The sequence below is a fragment of the Sceloporus undulatus genome, chromosome 6 (assembly GCF_019175285.1).
Source record: "Sceloporus undulatus isolate JIND9_A2432 ecotype Alabama chromosome 6, SceUnd_v1.1, whole genome shotgun sequence".
NCBI lineage: Eukaryota > Metazoa > Chordata > Lepidosauria > Squamata > Phrynosomatidae > Sceloporus > Sceloporus undulatus.
Genome location: NC_056527.1, coordinates 111,959,179 through 111,980,316, shown reverse-complemented (window position 1 = coordinate 111,980,316; position 21,138 = coordinate 111,959,179). Strand labels below are relative to the sequence as shown.

Below are 21,138 nucleotides of genomic sequence, written 5' to 3'. Positions count from 1 at the left end.
GAGGGAAAGTGCAAAACAGGCTAAATCATAGGGAGTGTTTTATGCTTAGCCTCAAATGCACATAATAAATGCGGACAATTGATATGCATACTCTACAATTCAAGGAACTGGAGAGCCAAGCATAGGAATAATACACGGAATTTCCACATGCACAGATTATGTGGCAAATGGGACACAGGAGATGGAAATGTGCAGATTACACCAAACTAGGAGGTGTAGCTGCTAACCTAGAGGAGAGGGTCAGAATTCAAAAAGACCCAATCAAATTAGAAAGCTGAGCCCAAACTAACAAAATGAATTGCAACAGAGAGAAATGAAGAGTACTACAGTTCTTACACAGAAAAAAAATGAAAGACACACATTTGGGTGACAACTGGCTTGACAACAGTACAAAGGGATCTAGAAGTTTTAGCAGAACACAAGCTGAACATGAGTCAGCAATGTGATGTGGTAGCTTAAAAAACCAGTGTGGTTCTAGGCTGCATTAATAGGAGTGTAGTGTCTACATTGAGAGAAGCAATAGTGCATTATCTCTGCAGTGCAGTTTAGACCCAAGTCTGGTTAACCAAAAGTGGGGAGGTTTGAGGGATTGTGTAATGAACATAACAGCAAAACAGGAATTTGATGAAAAGTGGTTAGCAACTTAGACCATCTGTTGACTCTTACAGATTGGTTCTCATACTGACACTTTCTGTTTCAAGCACTGTGGTGCATCATTGGATCTGTGACTGACTTCCCTTGCTGGGTAGCATTTCCCACCAGTGTGATTGTGCAAATCTGTACTTCCGTGATTATGCTTTGATGCCATCTAAGAGATACTACTTACAGTCTGCTTTGGAGAGAAACACTGCCTTTATCACTGGAAGAACCAAAGGATTGTTTCTGAAGAGCTGTAGCTGGAGAGAAATCCCAAATCTTAAAATGGACGTTAACCTTCTACTTCCTATGCTAGGTATGTTGATACGTCCTCAAAATTCCTCTTATGCTCCTCAACTCCAAATATATAAAGAAAACTATTATCAAGAGCAGTGGTTCCCAAACTTTGGTCCTCCAGCTGTTTTGGATTTCATCACCCAGAAGCCCCAGTCAGCTTGACCAACTGTCAGGAATTCTGGGAGCTGAAGTCCAAAACATCTGGAAGACCAGAGTATGGGAATCACTGCTCTAGTGTCTTCTTTCTAACACACTCATCCCAATTATTTTCTATTAAGTTTTAGTTAATATGAAAATGCATACTAAAGCATTAATAATGATGTATTTACAGTCCAACACTGTAATGATAATACCTTTTGTTTGTTTGTACAATTGTTTGTTGTTTTGTTTTTGTTTTTAAACTAATAAAATATATTTGTATAAAGGAAAGAAAATGCTTGCTAAAAGACACTGGAATGTCCTTAGATGTGGTAAGTGCTGTAGACATTAATTAGATGATGTTGTTGGCGGAGATGGAAATGTTGAAGGTGTTAACACCAAAAGCTTCATTGTGCTTATATTTAGCAACATAAGAATAAAAGTACTTATAGGCATAGTCATGGTGAATTAGACGGATGGCTCTCTACTTTGCTGTTATTGCTTGGAAATCTATTACTACTTATGTTGCTATAAAGGTCACTTACATAGGTGTAAATCACTTCTTTGACCAGAATATAGCTGCTGTTGGAGGGGATGGCAGTCACAATCAGGAGATAACAGTGCCCTGATGTTTCCCAAGTTGCTCAAGAGATGGCAGGGCAGCTTTATCTCCAGAAAGGAATGGCTTTTGTCCATCCTGATCATCATAGCACCGTGTGGTTACACTGACAAATAGGGTCTTGGCTCTTGGCTCCTAACTGATGCTCCAGAGAGAGCTTCCAATTATGAACTTCTCAGAAGGGTTAGGTCTTTCTTCAGTTAGAAATTGTTCCAAGCCATGATGAAAAACTGGAATGGGAAAGCCTCCTATCACTGTGGTCTGTAATTCACATAATCCTTCACCATTGGTAAGACTGAGAGACTTCTGGGAGCTCTTCAAAACACCTTGAGGGATAATATCTCCCCAATCTTAGTCTCAGGGCATCAATGCAACTGCAGCCAAACAGTCTGGTTTAGGAGAAGTACAACTCACAATTACAAACAAATCAAGTGTGTTTCCAAGTTAGACTTTTAATGATCAATGGCCCTTTCTCCAACACTGAATGTGATGCAGGGGCCTGTAGATTTCATTACATCCTATGTGAAACATTCCTGTGGTTTTCTCTCTGCATTGTCTGAGATTTTTGTTACCATCAAAACCACCAGGATAAAAATACAATAATGTAACTACTAAGGAGAAAAAGACTGATCACTTGAACTGTGCTAGGAGCTGGCCCTCTGAAAACACCCCGAGTCACTTGAAGCAGAGGTAGACCACTTGTGTTTTTTGAGAGCTAGTTGGACTGCAGCTTCCATCAGCCCTTGCCACCATAACCAGAGATGAAGGATGACTGGAGTTGCTGTAGGAAAGCCTCCCCTGCTGTTTAAGCTGGTAGCCTTAGTTAACCAACTCTTCCCCTTCCAATTTCTCCCATCCAGTTCTGCTGCACACTGTGGTCTGCCAAGCACCATCTGCAGGTAATCAGACTACTTCCCATTGTTCTTTTTGCCATTGTTGGTTACATTTGGAGAACTGATGTCATCTTTGAGGAAGAACTTTGTCTCGTTTTGTTCAGCCACAGAGGCTTAGAAGCTCAGACCTAATCAAACTTTGGAGACCATAGGAAGCCACCTTGCATTAGGTTCTGCTATTTGAAATTTTACCCCAACTCCTGTTGCCCACTTTGACTGTTTTTAGTTCCTCAGGCAAATAGTCTTTGCCTTCTTTTACTACCTGGACCTTCCAGGGGCTGAACTGGAGAGGCCAGGGTATGATGCTAAGACCTTCTGCATATCAGCCATCTAAATTCTAGTCCTTTCTCATTCAGTCCCAGACAGATTCCTGTATGGAAGTTACATCTTTGTAGGGAACTTAGGAATGTGGGGACTATAATTGGGTAGTTTTGGAATCCGGTAGAGGGCTGTTACGTAGCTGTGCTGGCAAAATGATCATTGCACAACAGGACCAATGCACAGCAGGCACCAATGCTCATCAAACAGCAATGTGCATCAGGCACCCTTGTCTGTGTCTGAATACACATCTTCACAATTCATTAAAAAGATTTCTCGGTGTCTCATAGTGTTACATAACTACGTATACATAAAGTTAAGTAACGTAGACAGTAAGGATGATTTTCAGTCCTCATCTCTGCCTGATCTGTAGGTAAAGCTGATGTGAAAGCCAATTTTGTAACCTATACCCCTAGCTTCCCTTAAATTGTGGTGCCTGTTTATCTCATTGCATTTCAGTGTAATTGCTATTCCAATTAAATTCTATTTTTAAAGGGAAAGTGAGGGTAGATATTTAATGAATAAAAATGTATCCCCAGGGGTGCAGAAGTGATGTGGACCACATTGGGTCCTCAGAGGGGGTGAACACCTGATGGGACAGTCTCTTATGAAATGCCCCTGCCCTTTCCCCTCTGTCATCCATCAGGTACAGCTGGTTGTGGTGGTAGTCTGCTGTTGCCACTTGGCAGCTACTTCCATGTTTGGCAGGGCTTCTGGGCAAGAGGGGAAAAGACTTCAATGCAGCAGTGGCAGCCCACACAACCACCAGCAACTGCTGGTTGGAAATGTCCTGTTTTGCTCTTGGAAAGCTAACAAGACTAACAGCATGAACCTCAGCATCTTGTGAAGGTCTTAATCAGATAGTGGAAGAAAGAATTCAAGCTCATCAAGGTGTGAGCAGAAAAGGAGAGGTCGTCTAGTCTGATTATTCATGAGACAATATTCAGTCCAGGAAAGCATTCCAAAGGATAATTCAAAACAATAGTCAAGAGTCCAAGCAAGGGTCAAGACAACAGGCAATCACAGCAGAGGTAGTCTGGTTGGCAGAGGAAGGCAGCTGAGTAATGTGCCAGGTAGCCTGGTGGTGACCCCATGAGTTACTGAACTGGGTAACACCAAATTATTATCATCATCAACAACAACAGCATACCAGCTTTTCCCCAGTTTGGGACTCAAGGTGGCTTAAAACAGTTTAAACTAAAATACCTTAAAATTCACAGTGTACAAAAGTTAAAAGGTAATTCAATTATCAAACAATTAAAATAAGTTAAAAACATAAATCTTTTTAAAAAGGAGCTACAATAGCAAATAAAAAATCTAGCATGTTATACATGGCCTGTTTCCCCCCTAAAAGACCAGGTCTCAAAGACCTGTTGGAGCAAGAAAGTCTTCACCTATCTGTGGAAAAATAGTAGGGAGTTCCATAACCTTGGAGCAGTTGTGGAGAAGGCCCTCTCCCATGTTTCCACCATGTGTACCTGTGAGGGTGATGGGACAGAGGGAATGGACACCTGAAAAGATCTCAGACCATAGGCAGGTTTGTAAGGGAGAATGTCAACCTTCAAATAATCTGAATGTTGAGCACAAGTCTTCCACTTCATGTCAGCACAACATCTAGAATAGTTCTGACTTTCCAGTGTGTTCAGTTGCTCTGATTTGTCAGTGTTTTGACATTATTTTGATGTTGAACTTGTACTGAACCTGGATGTGAGGTCATGCTTTCCTTGCTTTTTATCATAACCCTCTTGCCTTCCATTCTGAAGCTCTGCATCCTCCCAGACTCACTGTCCTGCCCCAATATCCTGAATATTTTGAAGGCGAGGGGGTCACATTCGAGTGTTCAGCTTTTCAAAACAGGACAGTGGAAGGGTACAGGTTCTTCAATCAGGATGGAAAAGAGATCCTCAAAATGGCTCCTGACCCTTATCAAAAGGCCAAGATGACTTTCAAGGTTCAATTGAACAGCACTGGAAATTACACCTGTGACTACTGGATGGAGAAAAATGGGACAATGACCATATCTGCACAAAGTGGCAGCATCTCCCTATGTGTGACAGGTAGGTTTGTCTTTCCTGGGTTATTGGTGGCCCATGCTATCACATAGAAGCCTAAGCAAGGGCCTATTTGGAGCATCATTTCCTTTCTCACTGCATGTTAAATGCCAAGGGTGGGAGCATCTGTAGCCCTCCAGGTGTTGTTGGACTACACCTCCCATTATCACTGGCCATAAACCACACTGGTTCAGGCTGAGTTGGAACCCCATAGTGTCAGGAAGGGACTTATGCGACCCTAAGGCAGACCTATAACAGTGGTTTCTGGGGCTGGGAGAGTGCGACTTGGCCAAGGTCACCCAGTGGGTTTTCATGCCCAAGTGGAGTATCAAATCCTGATCTCCAGAGTCCAAATCTAATGCTCAGACCACTACACCATGCTACTCCCTGCTTTGCCTGAACCTTATAACTCTGGCCACCATCGCACACTTGGAGTTTATCACACAGGGGACAATTGGAAGTATAAATGGTGATTAATCCATTATTATCATGCGATTGCGCTAATGGTTTTCACATGATGTTGTGTTCAAAGTAATATTATCCCATGAATAATCCATTATTATCATGTAATTGCGCTAATTGTTTTCACACTACTTCAAGGTGAAATGTGATTAAAGTGCCATTAATCCATGAATAACAAGGCAAGAAACAGCAGCAAATCATTCACAGGATTTTCCAGTGAATGACATTTTGCTGTTTGTTCCCTGGTTATTCCTTTGTTATTCACAGGATAATGGCTCTTGTGTTAATCTCATTTTAACTGCATTTTAATGTCAATTGCATGATTTTCTTGGGTTAATCCCTGTTTAAAGTCCAAATTTCCCCCTGTGTGATAAACTCCATATAGGATGGCAGAGTGAAGCCAGTTGGTGCCTCTATGCAAATTCCAATGATGGACATTTATTTTCCTTCCTCCAACCCCCAGAGGCTCCTGCAGCTCCCTCTCTCATTCTGAAGCCCAAACTCTCCAAGTACAATCTGGGAGACCTGGTCGGCCTACAATGTACGGTTCCATCTGATACAAAGGGCATCAAGGAATTCGAGTACTTTGGTGACAGGATGTCTATCCAATCTATGGCTGTCAACGGTACTACCCACATGTACAGCATGAACATCACGGAACCAAAACACATGGGGATCTTCAAGTGTGCTTACGTACAACAACTTTCTAGTCGGAAAGTAGTTTCCCACTGGAGTAACCGTGTTTCCATTGTAGTACGGCTAAGTAAGTTCTGGGTTGTTTCTAACAATCTCCTTCCTAAACATTAGGAACAACTTCTTCACTGTAAGAGCTGTTCAAGACTGGCTTATGCTGCCTCGGAGGGTGGTGGACTTTTTTTTTTAAAAGTCTTTAAACATAGCTTGTTGGATGTCCGTATTTAAGGAGTGCTTTGGTTGTGGGTTTTGGCAGAGCGGGAGACTGGAATAGATGGCCAGATGTTCTGTAGCTCCATCCTATGGAATCCTGGAATTTATAGTTTTACAAAGTCTTTAACCTCCTTTGCCAAAGAGTGCTGGGGCTTCAGAAAACTGCAAATCCCAATATTCTGTAGGATGAAGCAATGGCAATTGAAGAGGTGTTAATAGGCATTATTTCTACAGTGTACATACACTCTAAGATTCTATTGTTCCTGTTCAAAAGTTATTAGCTTTCTAACATATGGCTGCAAAGCAAAAACAAAGAAAAAAGGAGAAAGAAACAAAGGAGGAAGTATATGATAATAATGTCTATTAATATAGATTGATACAAACTGACTGTATTGGCAACTATAAAAATGCTTTCAAGTATAGCTAAAGCCACTGAATGATACATGGTGAATGTCTATCTTTTTAACCTTGCAGCAAGTCTTTCTGCAACAGAAAAATACATGTGTGCATGTATGAGTGTGTCAAGTGAGAGGGGAGAAAGGCTGTCTCTCAAGATAATCTAGCTCACAGGTGGCTGTAAGATATGGGTATGATAAGGGAGGCGAATTTCACCAAAGGAGACTTTAGAAATTGAGATTACTAATAAGCACTGTGTTTGCCAAACCAGAATTGGCAAGTCTTATCTGATTATCAGGAAGAATACTCTGAACTACTTATCGATGTAGCAATGGTTCATTATACTCTATCTTCCTATTTAGATGTTGGATGGGAACGGATGTTGGCTGTTGGAGGCTCTTTCATCACCATCAATGGTCTTATCTTCTTTATCTCCCATTTCTTTTGCTGAACCACAGGTAAATGTCATTTCCTGTAGAAGCTGTCTTTCCAGGAGATTTGGGGATTTCCTTTGTTTCACACCTTAAGAAGAGCACAATGACTCAGGCATGGCCTGAGGACATTTTTTGTGGATGAGGAATACGGTGAAGTGGTGTTGTCATCATGAACCTGGCAGCAGTACATAATGCCTTAGTAATATCTAGACTAGATTCCTATCAAATGCACAATACTGTCTGGAAACTTCCATTGAGCTTCCAAACATCTAGATATGCAATGCCTGCACTCTTATCTATTGTGCTATTGTGTGTATTTTATCAGATTGTAATCCCACTTCAATCCACAGGGAGAGGTGAGAATTTATTATTATTATTATTATTATTATTATTATTATTATTATTATCATCATCTGCTGTGGGTTATATGACTGAAAGGCAAAGAGGAAATGAAGGCATTGTCCCTCTCAAATAAGAATGCTGTCCCCTTCTCTATTAAATTTTCCTTCAGTCCACAGATGCTTAGCAGTCACTTAAAATGAATGAATGCAGTAAGTTAAAATGAACGACATCCGCCCAAAATGAGAAATGTCCAGGATCTATAAAGGTCATTAGATTTCCCCTGCCTATCACAACCTCTTCCCTTCTACAGAAACATAGCCAGGCGGGGTCCTTCTCTGACTGGCAGTAAACTTTATTGAGAGGAAAAATGTGGCCATCTCTTACTCCCTGACCCTTAAAAAGAAATAATTAACCTCTAGCTCTAGCTCCTGGAGCTGTTGGGGCTTGGATCCACATACAAAGGGATTCTGGACTGCCAGTTATGGATACCATGCCATATTCATGATTGCTATTTAGTCATAACTGTGACACACACCTCCCCAACCTATTTTACTAGGCACTGGCTGCATGCAGAAAAGGAGGTCCATTCTGCTGGTATCAGAGCATGGGCGAATGAAGTTTCCATCATGTTTAGGGGCAGACAGGCCAGGAGAGGTTATTTAATTATGTAAATTTGTATAAAAAGGTATTGTTTACATCTTTGAGACTTAATGAGACCTCAGTCTTCCTACAAAATACTTCAGTCTTCCTACAACGTAAGACTGTAAAGAGAAACAGCTGAATTAGAATATGTCCACAAATTCAAAGTCATCAAAGTTGGGTTGAACAGAGACAAGTAAGTATATTGCACATCCCCTGGAGACATGATGGAGGCGGAATGAAAGGGGACTTAATGGAAATAGAATGGGGCAAGGGACGCATTTCACTGCACACTGGAATGCCGCAGATGCCGCAGGAAGTTGCCATTCCATTCCCAGTCCTTCTCATAGGAGGCGATTTTCAGAAACTGAAAATCGCCTCCTGTGGAACAGATTGGGAATGGAATGGGAACGTCTGGTGGCATCGGCAGCGTTCCAGTGTGTGGTAAAATGTGTCCTTTGCCCTATTCTGTTCCCATCCTGCCCCGTTTCGTTCCGCCCCCATCATGTCTCCAGGGGCTGTGCGATAATCTTAAATGACTTACTGGCACACTACACATATTATAACACTTTTAAACACCCAAGCCCATGAGGACTCTCCTGACCAGTTTATCATATCTCCTTTCTGATTCTGAATCTGTACACGGCACATTCCAAAACTCCCTTACCATTTATATGATCATCCATAAAGTGCCATACAAATTTATGATGCTAAATAAATAAATAAATAAATGATCCCATCTTGGCCTTAGGCAACATCATCCTTCCTGCCTTTGTCCCTCAACAATCATAGTTAAAACTGAACTTGTCACCATACCACCATACCCACAAATTTTGCATTTCTATGGCTATTCATACGGTTTTTCCTGGACACCAGTTTGCTCCATGCATTTGAGGAAGTAGATCAAGCCTATGGAAGCTTATGCTACAACTTCTTTTGCACAGTCTCAAAGGTGCTACAAAATACCTTTGCATACTGATATTCCAGACTAACATGACTATGTCTCTTAGCATAACTAAGTAGCTGATACAGGATATTGACCAATAATCTCAAGTGCTTTCCAAGGAATCTGAGGATTCTGTTAAATTCTTATCAAAAATTAACTGAAACAAAATTCTTGCCCATTCCTAACTGTGTGGTGCCATTATTCATCTAATTGTATCTGTTTCCCAAAGCATTCCATGGCCAACCTGTTGCAAAATTTCGGCTTGGGTTGCAGCAATGTTCCTATGTTTTCATCCAAAAATGGTCTTTAATTCTTTTTTCTGTTGCTCTTTTTAAAATTCATTTTCAGATTTCCTCATCCGATAACTGAAAGACCTCATCGTGGTCTACCCTGGCAGCTTCTTTATCAACTGAAGTACAACCTCTTGAATTCATTCACTGGAAAACCCAGCCTTTATCTTAAACCACTTGATGGAGGAGGCAACAGGAAGCCTATCACCCACAAGACAAAGACCCAGCTTTCCGGAGAATCTGGGTTTTCAATTGAGATTGTTCTGATTAGTCACATTTAGAGACTTTTTAACAGTTGTTGCAACAAAGAAAAATCCTTTTTTAGTGCAACATTAACCTCAGTGGTATGGGAAACTGATGATTCACTCGTCTCATGAAGCTATCAACTGGCCATTCTATTTTTAATGAAAATGAATAGCAAGTTGATAAAATAATCATTTGATCATCTCTGAGAAAAATAACGGTAAGATCCAGAGTTTAAGGGGGGGGGGTCCTTTGTGGATTACAGCTCTCAAAGTCCACTAACTAGTACAGTAATTTGCTGGCCATGCTTGATGAACGATTTCTGAACCTGTTGTCCAAAGGAAGTAACATCTTAAAATTTCCACTAAGCTTCCACCTCTTCTCACAAGATGTTATTAAAATGAACATGTTTTCCTTTCAACATGATCTTCTCTTTTTTTACTCCTGGTCTGTTTCACCTTCCTGCTTCTCCACCCCAAATTTTTCATTTTATAAATATATTTCACAAATCTAGCATACAAAATCATTGTTAAGTAAATGATTACTACTAGACCAAGGCTGAAATTTTGTAAATACATTTTCCTTGAGAGATAAACTGTTTCCCAGCTTTTTTGTATTCCTCCAACCCATCCTACAAATAAAGGGGGACTTTATTGGATGTTCCCCAAATATTCACCACCATTTTCTGTGGTGTTCACCACTTCCTCACTATTAGTCACTCACAGAGCATTGAAAAAACGAGACCTCTGTGGTTTTGTGGAGGACACAAAATGATGTGTCCCATCCGGGCCCTGAATTTGTCCTCCCATGGAGGAAGTGAGTGGAATGACCACAATTTTTCAGCCCACAAATGGATGAAATATGTGTGCACAGCTTTAAATACCAGATTGATTTCAATTCAGATTTGCTTTCAAGCTTTGGCATGAAACAAAAATTCAGATACTCTCAACAAATCCCACTCTTTCACATTTTTTTGAATTTGAAATGTATTGCTTACATGTTTGTGTAGTTTACATTTTTATGTACTAATAAATTCATTTTGCATTCTGAAATCACACATATGTTTATCAGGGAAGCCACATTCCTGTATGTCATGAGAGACCTCCTGAAACCTTCCTTTTTGGCTGGGTTTTATAATTGTGTCCTCGGTGTCCACTGAAAAATTATATAGCCTTCCACAAGCCAAGGTTGGCTAAAGTTCCCCCCCCAAATTGTGAAAAGCCTTCATGGGGTTGGCCATTTTCTCAAGAGACATTTTGGTGTGTCAAGTATGAAACATTTGGAAGAATTCTTTATATTCACTAAGGTGAAATATACCCCAAACTACCATAAGGCATGGACAAACATGAGCAGATACCATTTACTCAGAATGAATTCTTGTAACACACTGAATTAATTCCCAATTTATATATTTCCTTACACTGGAGTCTGTACCATTGAGCCCATGGCAGTTAAAGCAGTGTCAAACTGCATTATTTCTGCAATGCAGCTGCAGCTGTAATCACCATCCCAACTATATAAGTTGGGAATTAACTCAGTGTGCCACAGGAACTCAGTTACTCATACTGAGTAAATGGTATCTGTGATGAGAAGAAGAACTTTGGTTTGGCAACATCCATGAGTATCACTGTAAAGTATTTACTTTAATTAATAGAGCTGGAAATGTTGGATAAGTGTTTATACAAATGTATTGTAAGTATATACTTGTATTAGTCCCACCACTGAAGAATTATGAAATGGCCATGTAAAAATCCTGGGAATAGTTGTCTCATTAAAGAATGTATGGAATGCAGACTGTCCAGTTTAGGATCATTTTAAAAATCTTCCTTAAGGAGTATATGGAATGCAGATTCTCCAATTTAAGATTGTTAAGGAGCCTGTGATATATTGCATCATGGATTAAATTTTGCTATGTTTTTGGATTCAGGAAATATTGATTTTAGGAGTTCTAATATATGACCTTCTCACAATTTGTCTAATAAAGAAGCATATAGAAGTGTTTTATTTATTTTTTTATAAAAATTATTTCTGTTTGATGTAGGGTTGTTTTAGATACCTTCTAAAACATTGGCGCAAATATTCAAATTATACTTATTGTAGAGTTCTTTATTCTTTCACCATTCTCTCTTTGCTTGTTGCTTTTGCTGGTTAGGGTGACAGATAAACTGGAGGTTCCCTTTTGGTTGCCTTTAATACATGAGGTCAACTTATACACAAGTATATACGGCATGTTCCAGAATCCTGCATAATTTAGTAGCATCTTCTGGCCCCACCTCACCCACACCAACCCATGTTAAGAGCCAGCAGTTGAATCAAGCAAAAGAGGGCCATTTAATTTCTTCCCAGGTCTCAAGAAAGATGTTTCCACCTCTTTCACACCAGTGAATGAGGCTACAATAAGAACTTCTGCTGCTGATTGCTACAGCTTTCCTTGCTGGTGGGAATGAGGTGGAAAGTAATCATTCCTGAACTCCAATCAGAAGCTGACTTGGATCTTGTTCGTCCAATGCAATGCCGGGTTATTAAGGTGAGCTGTGGTGGCATTTACATAGATTAGCGATAAGAGTATATAGTCTTGCTAAATACAGATCAGTTACAAAGCTATAACTCTAGGTTAGCAATCCATAACTGCAATATTGAATAGTAGCTACTGTTTTGCATTGTCTTAGATTAACAAAGCCACATGGGCATTTGAACTCTCTATAGAGTAGGTGGATGGATACATTAATTTTTTGCCTCAATTTTTCCCAGTATGGCACCCAGAGTTGCTTACAATATAAAAGCCTTAGCAGATGAGAAAAGAAAGGTGAAATGGAGTGGGAGAGTAGTGGCTTTCTTGGTATATCTCTGCATGCCTCTTTAGCACTTTCATTCTCTTCCCAAGGAAAATGGTCATAAAAGCATGCAGGAAAAATCTGTTTGACAAAAGGCATGCTATTGTCAACTATCTCCCTTGGAAAGAGAACAGAAGTGCTATGACGGCATATGGAGAGGCATACTCTCCCACTCTCTTTTTGCTTTCTTTTCTCATGCAATAAGGGCTGTCCTCCCCCCTCAGTGCAGGAGGGATAAATGTGTATCATTTCCGGCATTACATTGTAGCACTTCTGTTCTCTTCCCAAGGGAGATAGTTGTCAATAGCATGCCTTTTGTCAAACAGATTTTTCCAGCATGACAAAAGTCATGTTTTTATCAACATTTCCCTTGGGAAGAGAATGAAAGTGCTAAAGAGGCATGCAGAGAGGTACCAAGAAAGCCACTACTCCCCCTTCTGCTGCTTCATTGTCAGGCTTCCTCCCCAGGGAGAAAGTCCAGTCATAGAGTAGTCGGGAATGGTGCACAATCATCTCTCCTGCACTGAATGGGGAGCAGGGCCTAACTAGGTGTCACTTCTTCTTTGGGGTCACACCCAGTGCGGTCCACACACCCCATCACACACAGTGATTCCACAGCTAGAAGGATCTCTCCCATGTCCTCACCAGATGAGCCTGTGATGATGGTGGGAAAGACAGAAAGCCCTCCCTCGAGATCATGAGGTGTTGCTATAGAGATTGCCTTGCTGAAAGTCTGCACTTCAAAATTTTCTTGTACTCCACTGGTTGCATTTCAACAATATGCAGAGGGCTATGCACATCAACATCCAGAAGGTTGCTCTGAGGGATAAGAAAATCAACCTGCTCACCTCCATCATGCCTGGGTCCCAGAGGCTGGTGAGATCATGCTCCCTCCATATCCCAACTGTCATTGCTCTGCTCTCTAAAGAAGAAGAGCAGTCAGTATGTACCAAATGTAATCCTTCTCCCTCTGCCACCATTTCCTTTTCTACACTCTGATGTTGTCTGGCCACATGTGTTCCAGTTTTCATCTGTGAAGTGTTGAAAAATATGAATAAACCCAGTGCTTCAAAAGCGACTTGTTTGAACCACAACCCCCAGAATCCTCCATCCTGCACAGAAATTGCTTCTTGCATGCCTGGGAGATTCTGAACATTGTGCCTGTCTATCTGTCAGTCTGTCTATATATTTAATTTACTCAGTTTTCTACGTGATCCAAAATGGTAACTTGTAGTTTAGAAAAGTAACTTTCTCAAGCTTTGACTAAATTTAAGAAGACTATCCATTCACTAATGAGCAATGCACAATTTTCGTCTTTGAAAGATGGATCTGGTGAGTTTTCGTCCAGCAGGCTTGGTGGGGTATCACTTATCAGCCCATTACAGGCAGCCTCTTGCGGTCTCATCCCTTTCCTTTCTAAACAGTGTAGATGCTTTCTGTGAATGAAAGGATGAGACAGGAAGCCAAGGATGACAAGTATGGTACAGTCAAGAGAAGAGAAAAGTGAAAGAGAAGAAAGTAGCATTCAAATTGTGGTCCTCCAGTTTTAGAGATATCTGGGTGCGGTCTTCCTTCGCCAGCAAGTTCCAACTTGGAGATCAAGGAAAGAAACTAGGAGAGAGGGATTAGAGCCTGCCTGCCTGCCTGCCTGCCACTCCCTGTTCTTCCATTGCTCAACCTCATTCCACCGTCCAGTCTGAACGTGCAAAGAAGCAGTAATTGTAGCAGCTGCAGCAGCAGCAATCCACAGTCTGTGCAAAAAGGAGATCATTTGCTTCCCAAAGAAGGATATGAAGGTACAGAGTCAGCGAAAGCAGGAGAAATTTTCTCTGGCCTGAGCTACGCACAACTGTCCCATGTAAGTCATTTTGGATCAGAGAAACTAAGCTGAACTGGAAAGCTGATTGGACATAGTTCACATTGGGAGGTGAGGTGGGATATGGGAAGTTTGTTGGGAGCATCCTAGCTCTAGGGTGGACTGGAACCAGCTTGAGGATTCAGGGAAAAGGAGGTTAGAAGAACAGAGATGATCCAGGATCTGCTTGATGCTTCCTTCCTTCTCATTCTACCTCCCCATTTGTCTTCTTCCTTCCTTCTCCACCTTCTCTCAATGTAGCCATTCCCCTGTCGATCTATCTGTCATATGAAATGCACAAAATAAATGCTTTGGCACTAATTTGCTATCATCATCATCATCATCATCATCATCATCATCATCATCATCATCTCCTCTCTTTCACCTCCTCCTTTACCATCCTCACCTTTCACATTATTCTCATTATTTCTGCAAAATGCAATATTATTTATTTGGTGCCCTTCATTTCAAAGAAGGGAGGGAGGGAGGAAGGGAGGGAAACTGGTTTTGACTTTTTTCTCCCTGAGAAAATTCTATTGGAAAATTCCAGATATTGTTAAAAAAAGGGAATGGAGAATTAAGCAACCTAGGTCATAAGGTCTCTACCCAACTTTGGGAGCAGTCCCACTAGGAATACCATTTCAAAAAGGCATTGTAGAACATGAAAGCAAGGGGTAACTAAAATAATCAGGGTGGAAAGAGTTGGAGCATCTTCAGTGTGAGGAAAAGCTCCAGTATTTTTGTTTCTGATGAAAGATCATGAAAGAGGGAGCCGGGAGAGACATGACCTAGGTGGAAAACATTATATGCACCCTGAGGGGAGAATGAAGAGAGTAGATTTGATCTCTCTTACACAAAACATCATTGGATGGAACTCAGGAGTAGTAGAGTAGTAGGAGTATTAGATATTCTTATCCACAGATTCAGCTATCCAGGGCTTAAATATTTTAAAATATATAAATTCCAAAAGGAAAGTCTTGATTTATGTCATTTTATATAAAGTACACAATTTTATTATCCTCCTCACCCCCACCCCTGTATATAATAGGATTTGAGCATACATGGATTTTGGTATGCATGGGAACTCCTGGAACCAAATCCCAGCAGATACCAAGGGCCAACTGTACATGGAAGATCTTCATGGAACGATTCTCTTGCTGTTACTATTTTGTAATACAGAATAATTAATTAATTAATTAATTAATTAATTAATTAAAATAATTATATCCTAGCCTATATGATGAGATCTCAGGGGAATGATACAATAAAAATTGATTTAAGCTGATATAAATAATCTAGAACACAAAAAGACAAATAAACAGACTGAAAGCATTCTAAAGTAGTCAAAACAGGTTGTAAAAATTAAAATGACTTTGCAACTAAGTGCCTGGGCATCTTGTAAGATATTATAAAGCTCCAAAGGCTTTAAGAGATTTTTTTTACCTGCTGGTGAAATCAAGCCATTAAAGGGAGGGCATTTTACAACTGGGGTGCCATTGCTGACACACTAGTGGAGATAGAGAGAAAGACCCTGCACTTACAAATGACCATGAAAACAACAAAATGGCATTTCATAGACTAATATTTGCTCATCTGACATTTGTTAGTCTCTGCCCTAGAGAACTTACATCATAAATTTCAACCCTAATGGATGAAACAAAGGAGATGTTGGTTGAAATTCAGTGCATTGAGCTAGATCAGCTAGATCAGTATTGTTTGAAACCAAGAAGTGAGTTATTAAGGTATGTCGATTTTGATGGGTATACGCTAGGCATGACTAAGTCTTGACTAGGGTATATTCCACTCAAAACACCGGGGGGGTTACTGAAAGATATGGAGAGATTTCAGTAGCATCTGTCTCATGTTTGTCTTCTTTCTTCTTACTCACAGGGCATTCCCATCCTCTCTGGACAACATCACCACCAATGATTGTACCCATACATCAGGAAACAGCACCCTGCTCAGCTCCTCAACCTCCAGTGTTGCTGGCATCATCTTTCTTCTCCTGGCTGCCACCATAGGACTTCCTGGGAACCTCTTTGTCATCTGGAGCATCCTATGGAAAATGAAGCCAAGTCAACGCTCAGTCACTGGCCTTCTGGTCCTTAATTTGGCACTGGCTGATGGAACTGTGCTTCTTCTCACCCCCTTCTTTGTCCTCTTCCTCATCTTCAAGAATTGGTTATTTGGCGTGGCCATTTGCAAAGTGGTATATTACTTGTGTTGCATCAACATGTTTGCCAGCATCTTTATCATCACCCTCATGAGTGTGGACCGATGCCTTGCAGTCAACACACCTTACTTCTCCCAAGCCATTCGCAAGAAGCACTTGGTCATCAAGATCTTGTCAGGGATTTGGCTGGCAGCCATCCTGTTGTCCATCCCAGCCTTCCTATTCCGGGAGGTTGTGACAGAACCCTTACAGGGGCGTAATATCTGTGAGCCTTGCCATTCCAGGCCAAGCTTGGCCATCTTTCACTTCACCTTGGAAACAGTGGTGGCCTTTGTGATACCATTCACTGTCATTGTTGGTTGTTATTCTGCCATTTTGATACGCCTCAGGGGAGTGCGGAGAAGGCAAGGGGCTCGGACTGAAAAGCTCATTGTTGCCATTGTGATTTGCTTTGCTGTCCTCTGGGTGCCCTACCACATTGTCAACATGATCCAGGTGGCTTCAAACATGGCATCAGGAAGAACTGCAGACAAACTGGGTCAAGCTTGGAAGGGTGGACGAGCAGGTGCCACCGCACTAGCATTCCTCAGCAGTAGCATCAACCCAGTACTTTATGTCTTTGCAGCTGGGAACCTCATTAAGACATCGGGGGCCAACTTCATTGCCCAGTTCTTTGAGGCAGCATCTGATGGACTCGGCCGAAGGAGTCAGTCTCAGAAGAATCTGGCCAAAGACTTGTTAACAGTGGCAGGCGTTCCTTTGGGCACAGAGCAACAGGCACTAGAAACTTGTGACAGAGGTCAGCAAGACCATTGAGTGTAGGCTGGATGATGGCATGAAAGTTTAACTCCTAGACTGAATCATTGCAAGTTTCAGCATAAGACAGTTTCTGAGATGATGAAGCTACCTTTGGTTGAGTCAGTCTGTCTAGCTTCATCTTGACTGACAGAGGATCTCCAAAGTGTCAAGAAGAGGCCTTCTCCAACTACAGGGGAAGATACTAGGATCTGAGACCTCCTATACACAAAATATATCCTCTCCTATTGAGGGTACATCTACATTGTAGAAATAATGCAGTTTGACACCACTTTAACCGCCCTGGCTCCATCCTATAGGATCCTGGGATTTGTAGATTTTAAGGAACCCACATTCTTTGGCAGAAAAGGCTAAAAACCTTGTAAAACTAAAAATCCCAGGGTTCCATAGGATGGAGCCACAGCACTTAAAAGCGGTATCAAAGCTTCATTATTTCTACATATATAGCCTGAAAGTCTTAGTTGTTTGAGTGTTGGACTACGGCTCTGGAGACCAGGCTTCAATTCTCTGCTTGGCCATGACACCCACTGGGTAACCTTGGGCAAGTCACATGCTCTCAGCCATAGGAGAAGGCAATGGCAAGCCTCCTCTGAACAAATATTGCCAAGACAACCCCATGATAAATCAGAAGCAACTTGAATGCACACAACATCAAGATGCGCCCTGAGTTATGATCCACCCCACTCAGCAGTAGTATGTATACCACTGTTGATCTATGATCCATCCCCATCTGTATCCTGATTTTCTCTTTCCATGGAAATTGAACTTCCATAAAAAGCACTGAGAAACATTGCTACACTACAAAGCTATTAAAGTACTGCCATGGTTGCTTCCTTCCTTTCACAGACACACACACACCCAAGCTGAATATGAAAAACATTACATTGAATCTGATTCACTTCCACCCTGCATTTAAGGCCAGTCTTCAGGTCTGAAATATTTAAGAATGAGTATAATATAAATGGGTTGACATAAAATATTAGAACTGTATGCTTAGAGATGGGGATCATCAGCATCTCTGATGTTTTTATGTGCACAAGCACTTTCTCCATTCAGTCTTCAAGGAACCCTGGGTATTTCAGTATGAAAGTGATGATGCTTTCTAAACAGTTTCCCCGCTAGCTAAAAGCCAAAGAAATGACATCCAGTTCTTAGAATTATTAGAAGTGGTCACAATGTTTAGAAAAGGTTCAGTTTGCAATGTAGTGCAACAAAAGTGATGAGCAATAAGATTATTTTAAAAAAATAACTAAGGATGACTGTTTGATTTGATATTTTTAAATTTCTGAGATAATTTATATTTTCATTATCATGACTGTTTTTACATTCTCTCTTTCTCTGTATACCAAAAGAGTAATTTTGTGTTATTCATATTACTGTGGAATGTTTTTAATCTTATTTCATATTGTTACATATATATAAGCTAAAATGCGGTGAGGAGTTGTCCAGTGGCAGCTAGTGGTTCCCATATCATTGAGGCAATGAATCCGTTCCAGTCCAAACTCTAAAGGAGCCATCCAAAATGCTAAACCTATCAGGGGAGATAAGATTCAGTACCTTGGATAACTTACGTTGTTGACAAGAATTCAGAATGGGTGTGCCTAGGTGGAAAATGCATCTATGAGATCCTCTACAAATTCTCTCATTATCTGTTTGCAGCAATAATCCCTACAAGTGTGTGAAATTTTTAAAATTACTTTTGGAAATTAGAGCAACAAATCTAATCTTACCTTATGAAAAAAAAAAGGATCAAACTGCAGGCACACGGAAAATTAGCAGCATGCTTACTTTCTCCTTTCCATGCAAAAGATTGGAGCAATGGTACCTGAAAGATATCATTTAAATAAAGAACCTGTGGTTTTTGTTTTATATATATATATAAATTAGAGAGCTATATCCTTCCGTTTTGTTTTGTTGTTGCTTTAACGAGAAATCCGTGACAATTTCAGCTATTTACATCTGAAGGCTAGCACAATGCTGGAGTCCAGAGTCTGAAGAACTGTGGTTCTCTCTGGATGCATGTACACTGTGGAAATAATGTAGTTTGACACCATGGCTCCATCCTACAGAATCCTGGGATTGGTAGTTTTGTGAACCACCAGTGCTCTTTGGCGAAGAAGTCTAAAGCCTTTGTGAAACTACAAATCACAGGATTCCATAGTATGCAGCTACAGCATCCATGTGGTATCAAACTGCATTATTTCTACTGTTTTGATGCACGCTCTGCCAGATGTGCTCGGGGTATAAGTATGCAAAGCAATCTTGCAGTATCATTGAAAGCACCAACTGAAAGAAGTTAGTAGCATGAGTTAAACTTTAATCTCTCTCTCTCTTTCTTTCTCTCTTTGATGGATTGACAAACTGTAGGCAATTTCGGTTGATACTTAATACAAAATGCTTAATTACATCACTGGGGCCATTCCTTAATTCTCAGGGTTTGGCACGGAAACCAAGGTCTAGGAGTATCTTCAAATGGCAATCCTATTTTAAACTCCAAATTTCTGCTCCTGGACACCTCCAGGAATGGAAAAACACAATTTCTACTAGAATATTTTCAACACAGAAGGGCATGGGGTGGGCTGCAAAAGAAGCCTTGAGTAGCTTTATGCAAATTATAGGCCACAACTTGCACAAATCTTTCCTTTATAAACTTCTTGTGGGATTCTTGGAGTTTTCTTTTAAAGCAGACGCCATAGATAATTTATACTGGGGGGGGGGGGGACAGTAATCCACCAACTAACCCAGAAACTAAGGTAATCCTTGCTTACTTTAGTGGCTGTTTCACTACAGGAGTCATTAGTTCTTATCTACTATTACAGCAATGACTCATTTAGGAATCCGCCTTACTTCAGATATCTGCTGCTTCATCAGACTTGTGCTGCCAAAAATGGTACCTTTGAAACTCTGTGCGTTGTCCCCCCTCCCCTTTCTAGGCTTACAAATAATCCTTGAATACTTTTAAAGCCTTTACAAAAGCCTTTCCTATGTGCTCATACTGTTACAAATTTCCCAAAGCTTTATGCCAGTGCAGAACATGGATCTGTTTGCTCTCCATTTTTCCAGCTGTACAGTCTTAAGCTTTCCAAACTGCACATTGTGACTGCCACCATATTAGTGGCACTTGCAGATGTCAATTTAACTTTATGCATGTGTATATCTTTTTTGATTATTGTGGATATTGGTGTTCCTTTTATTCTTTCATAACAATTAAAGCCCTCCTAGACTAACTGTAAAGCTTCTGCAGTCCTCTCCCCATAGTCATTCCATGCCTACTGGAGAGCAAGGAGGAATCAGAGAAGTGTCTTGGTATGTTCCTTTAGCCAGATGCAGAAATGGTGGACCTCAGTAGATGATGTAATAATTTCACAACTAACTATGGAGACTTAGCCAAAAACGTCTCTGAAAGGCCCCATTCTCCATCAGCCCTGGAATGGTGGGGGCGGATGAGTTGTAGTGCCTCTAAAGTAAATCCAGAGTGCGGCAAATGGCCAGGTGTGGTGTAGCACGATGTAGTAGTTTAAGCATTTGACTATGACTCTGGAGACCAGGGTTCGAATAGAAACTCACTGGGTGAACTTGGGCAAGCCACTGTCCCTCAGATCCAGAGGAAGACAAAGGCAAGCCCCCTTGAAAAAAACATTTTTGCCAAGAAACCCCTGTGATAGGGGTCACCATATGTCAGAAACTACTTGAAGGCACACAACAACATCTGCTTACTGTGCTACCATTCTGAGCCATAGTGGGTAATAATCTATGTGGCCAACGGCACATGAAAGTTCTCTCACATACCCTAATCCTAGAGGGAGAGTCTGAAAAAGTTACTCACAATATCACAAAAGTTACTCACAAT

The 21,138-nt window shown here is 40.9% G+C and overlaps 2 protein-coding genes across 3 annotated transcripts; both read left to right on the top strand.

The window, feature by feature from the left end:
• Positions 1–713: 713 nt before the first annotated feature.
• LOC121933390 lies at positions 714–11,598 on the top strand. Of its 2 annotated transcripts, XM_042473048.1 has the most exons (6): positions 714–952; positions 2,551–2,589; positions 4,665–4,958; positions 5,878–6,177; positions 7,079–7,174; positions 9,426–11,598. In XM_042473048.1, exons 1-5 carry the CDS (start codon positions 802–804, stop codon positions 7,165–7,167), a joined length of 873 nt encoding a protein of 290 aa, XP_042328982.1. In that variant the 5' UTR covers positions 714–801; the 3' UTR covers positions 7,168–7,174; positions 9,426–11,598. The 2 variants fall into 2 exon arrangements, with proteins under 2 accessions (XP_042328982.1, XP_042328983.1); XM_042473049.1 differs by lacking the exon at positions 2,551–2,589.
• On the top strand, positions 8,439–17,319 carry LOC121933849 (leukotriene B4 receptor 2-like). Its single transcript, XM_042473840.1, is given in 3 exon segments — positions 8,439–8,575; positions 16,190–17,282; positions 17,284–17,319. Coding segments are annotated over 3 exon segments (1,266 nt in total).
• The last annotated feature ends 3,819 nt before the right edge of the window (positions 17,320–21,138 follow it).

Bases quoted from the DNA above. Each gene is read 5' to 3' on its own strand.
- LOC121933390 (XM_042473048.1), top strand. From the start codon at position 802: ATGCCATCTAAGAGATACTACTTACAGTCTGCTTTGGAGAGAAACACT. The intron at 953-2,550 runs GTATGTTGATAC...TCTCCCATCCAG, and splicing joins CCTTCTACTTCCTATGCTAG to TTCTGCTGCACACTGTGGTC. The intron at 6,178-7,078 runs GTAAGTTCTGGG...CTTCCTATTTAG, and splicing joins TTCCATTGTAGTACGGCTAA to ATGTTGGATGGGAACGGATG.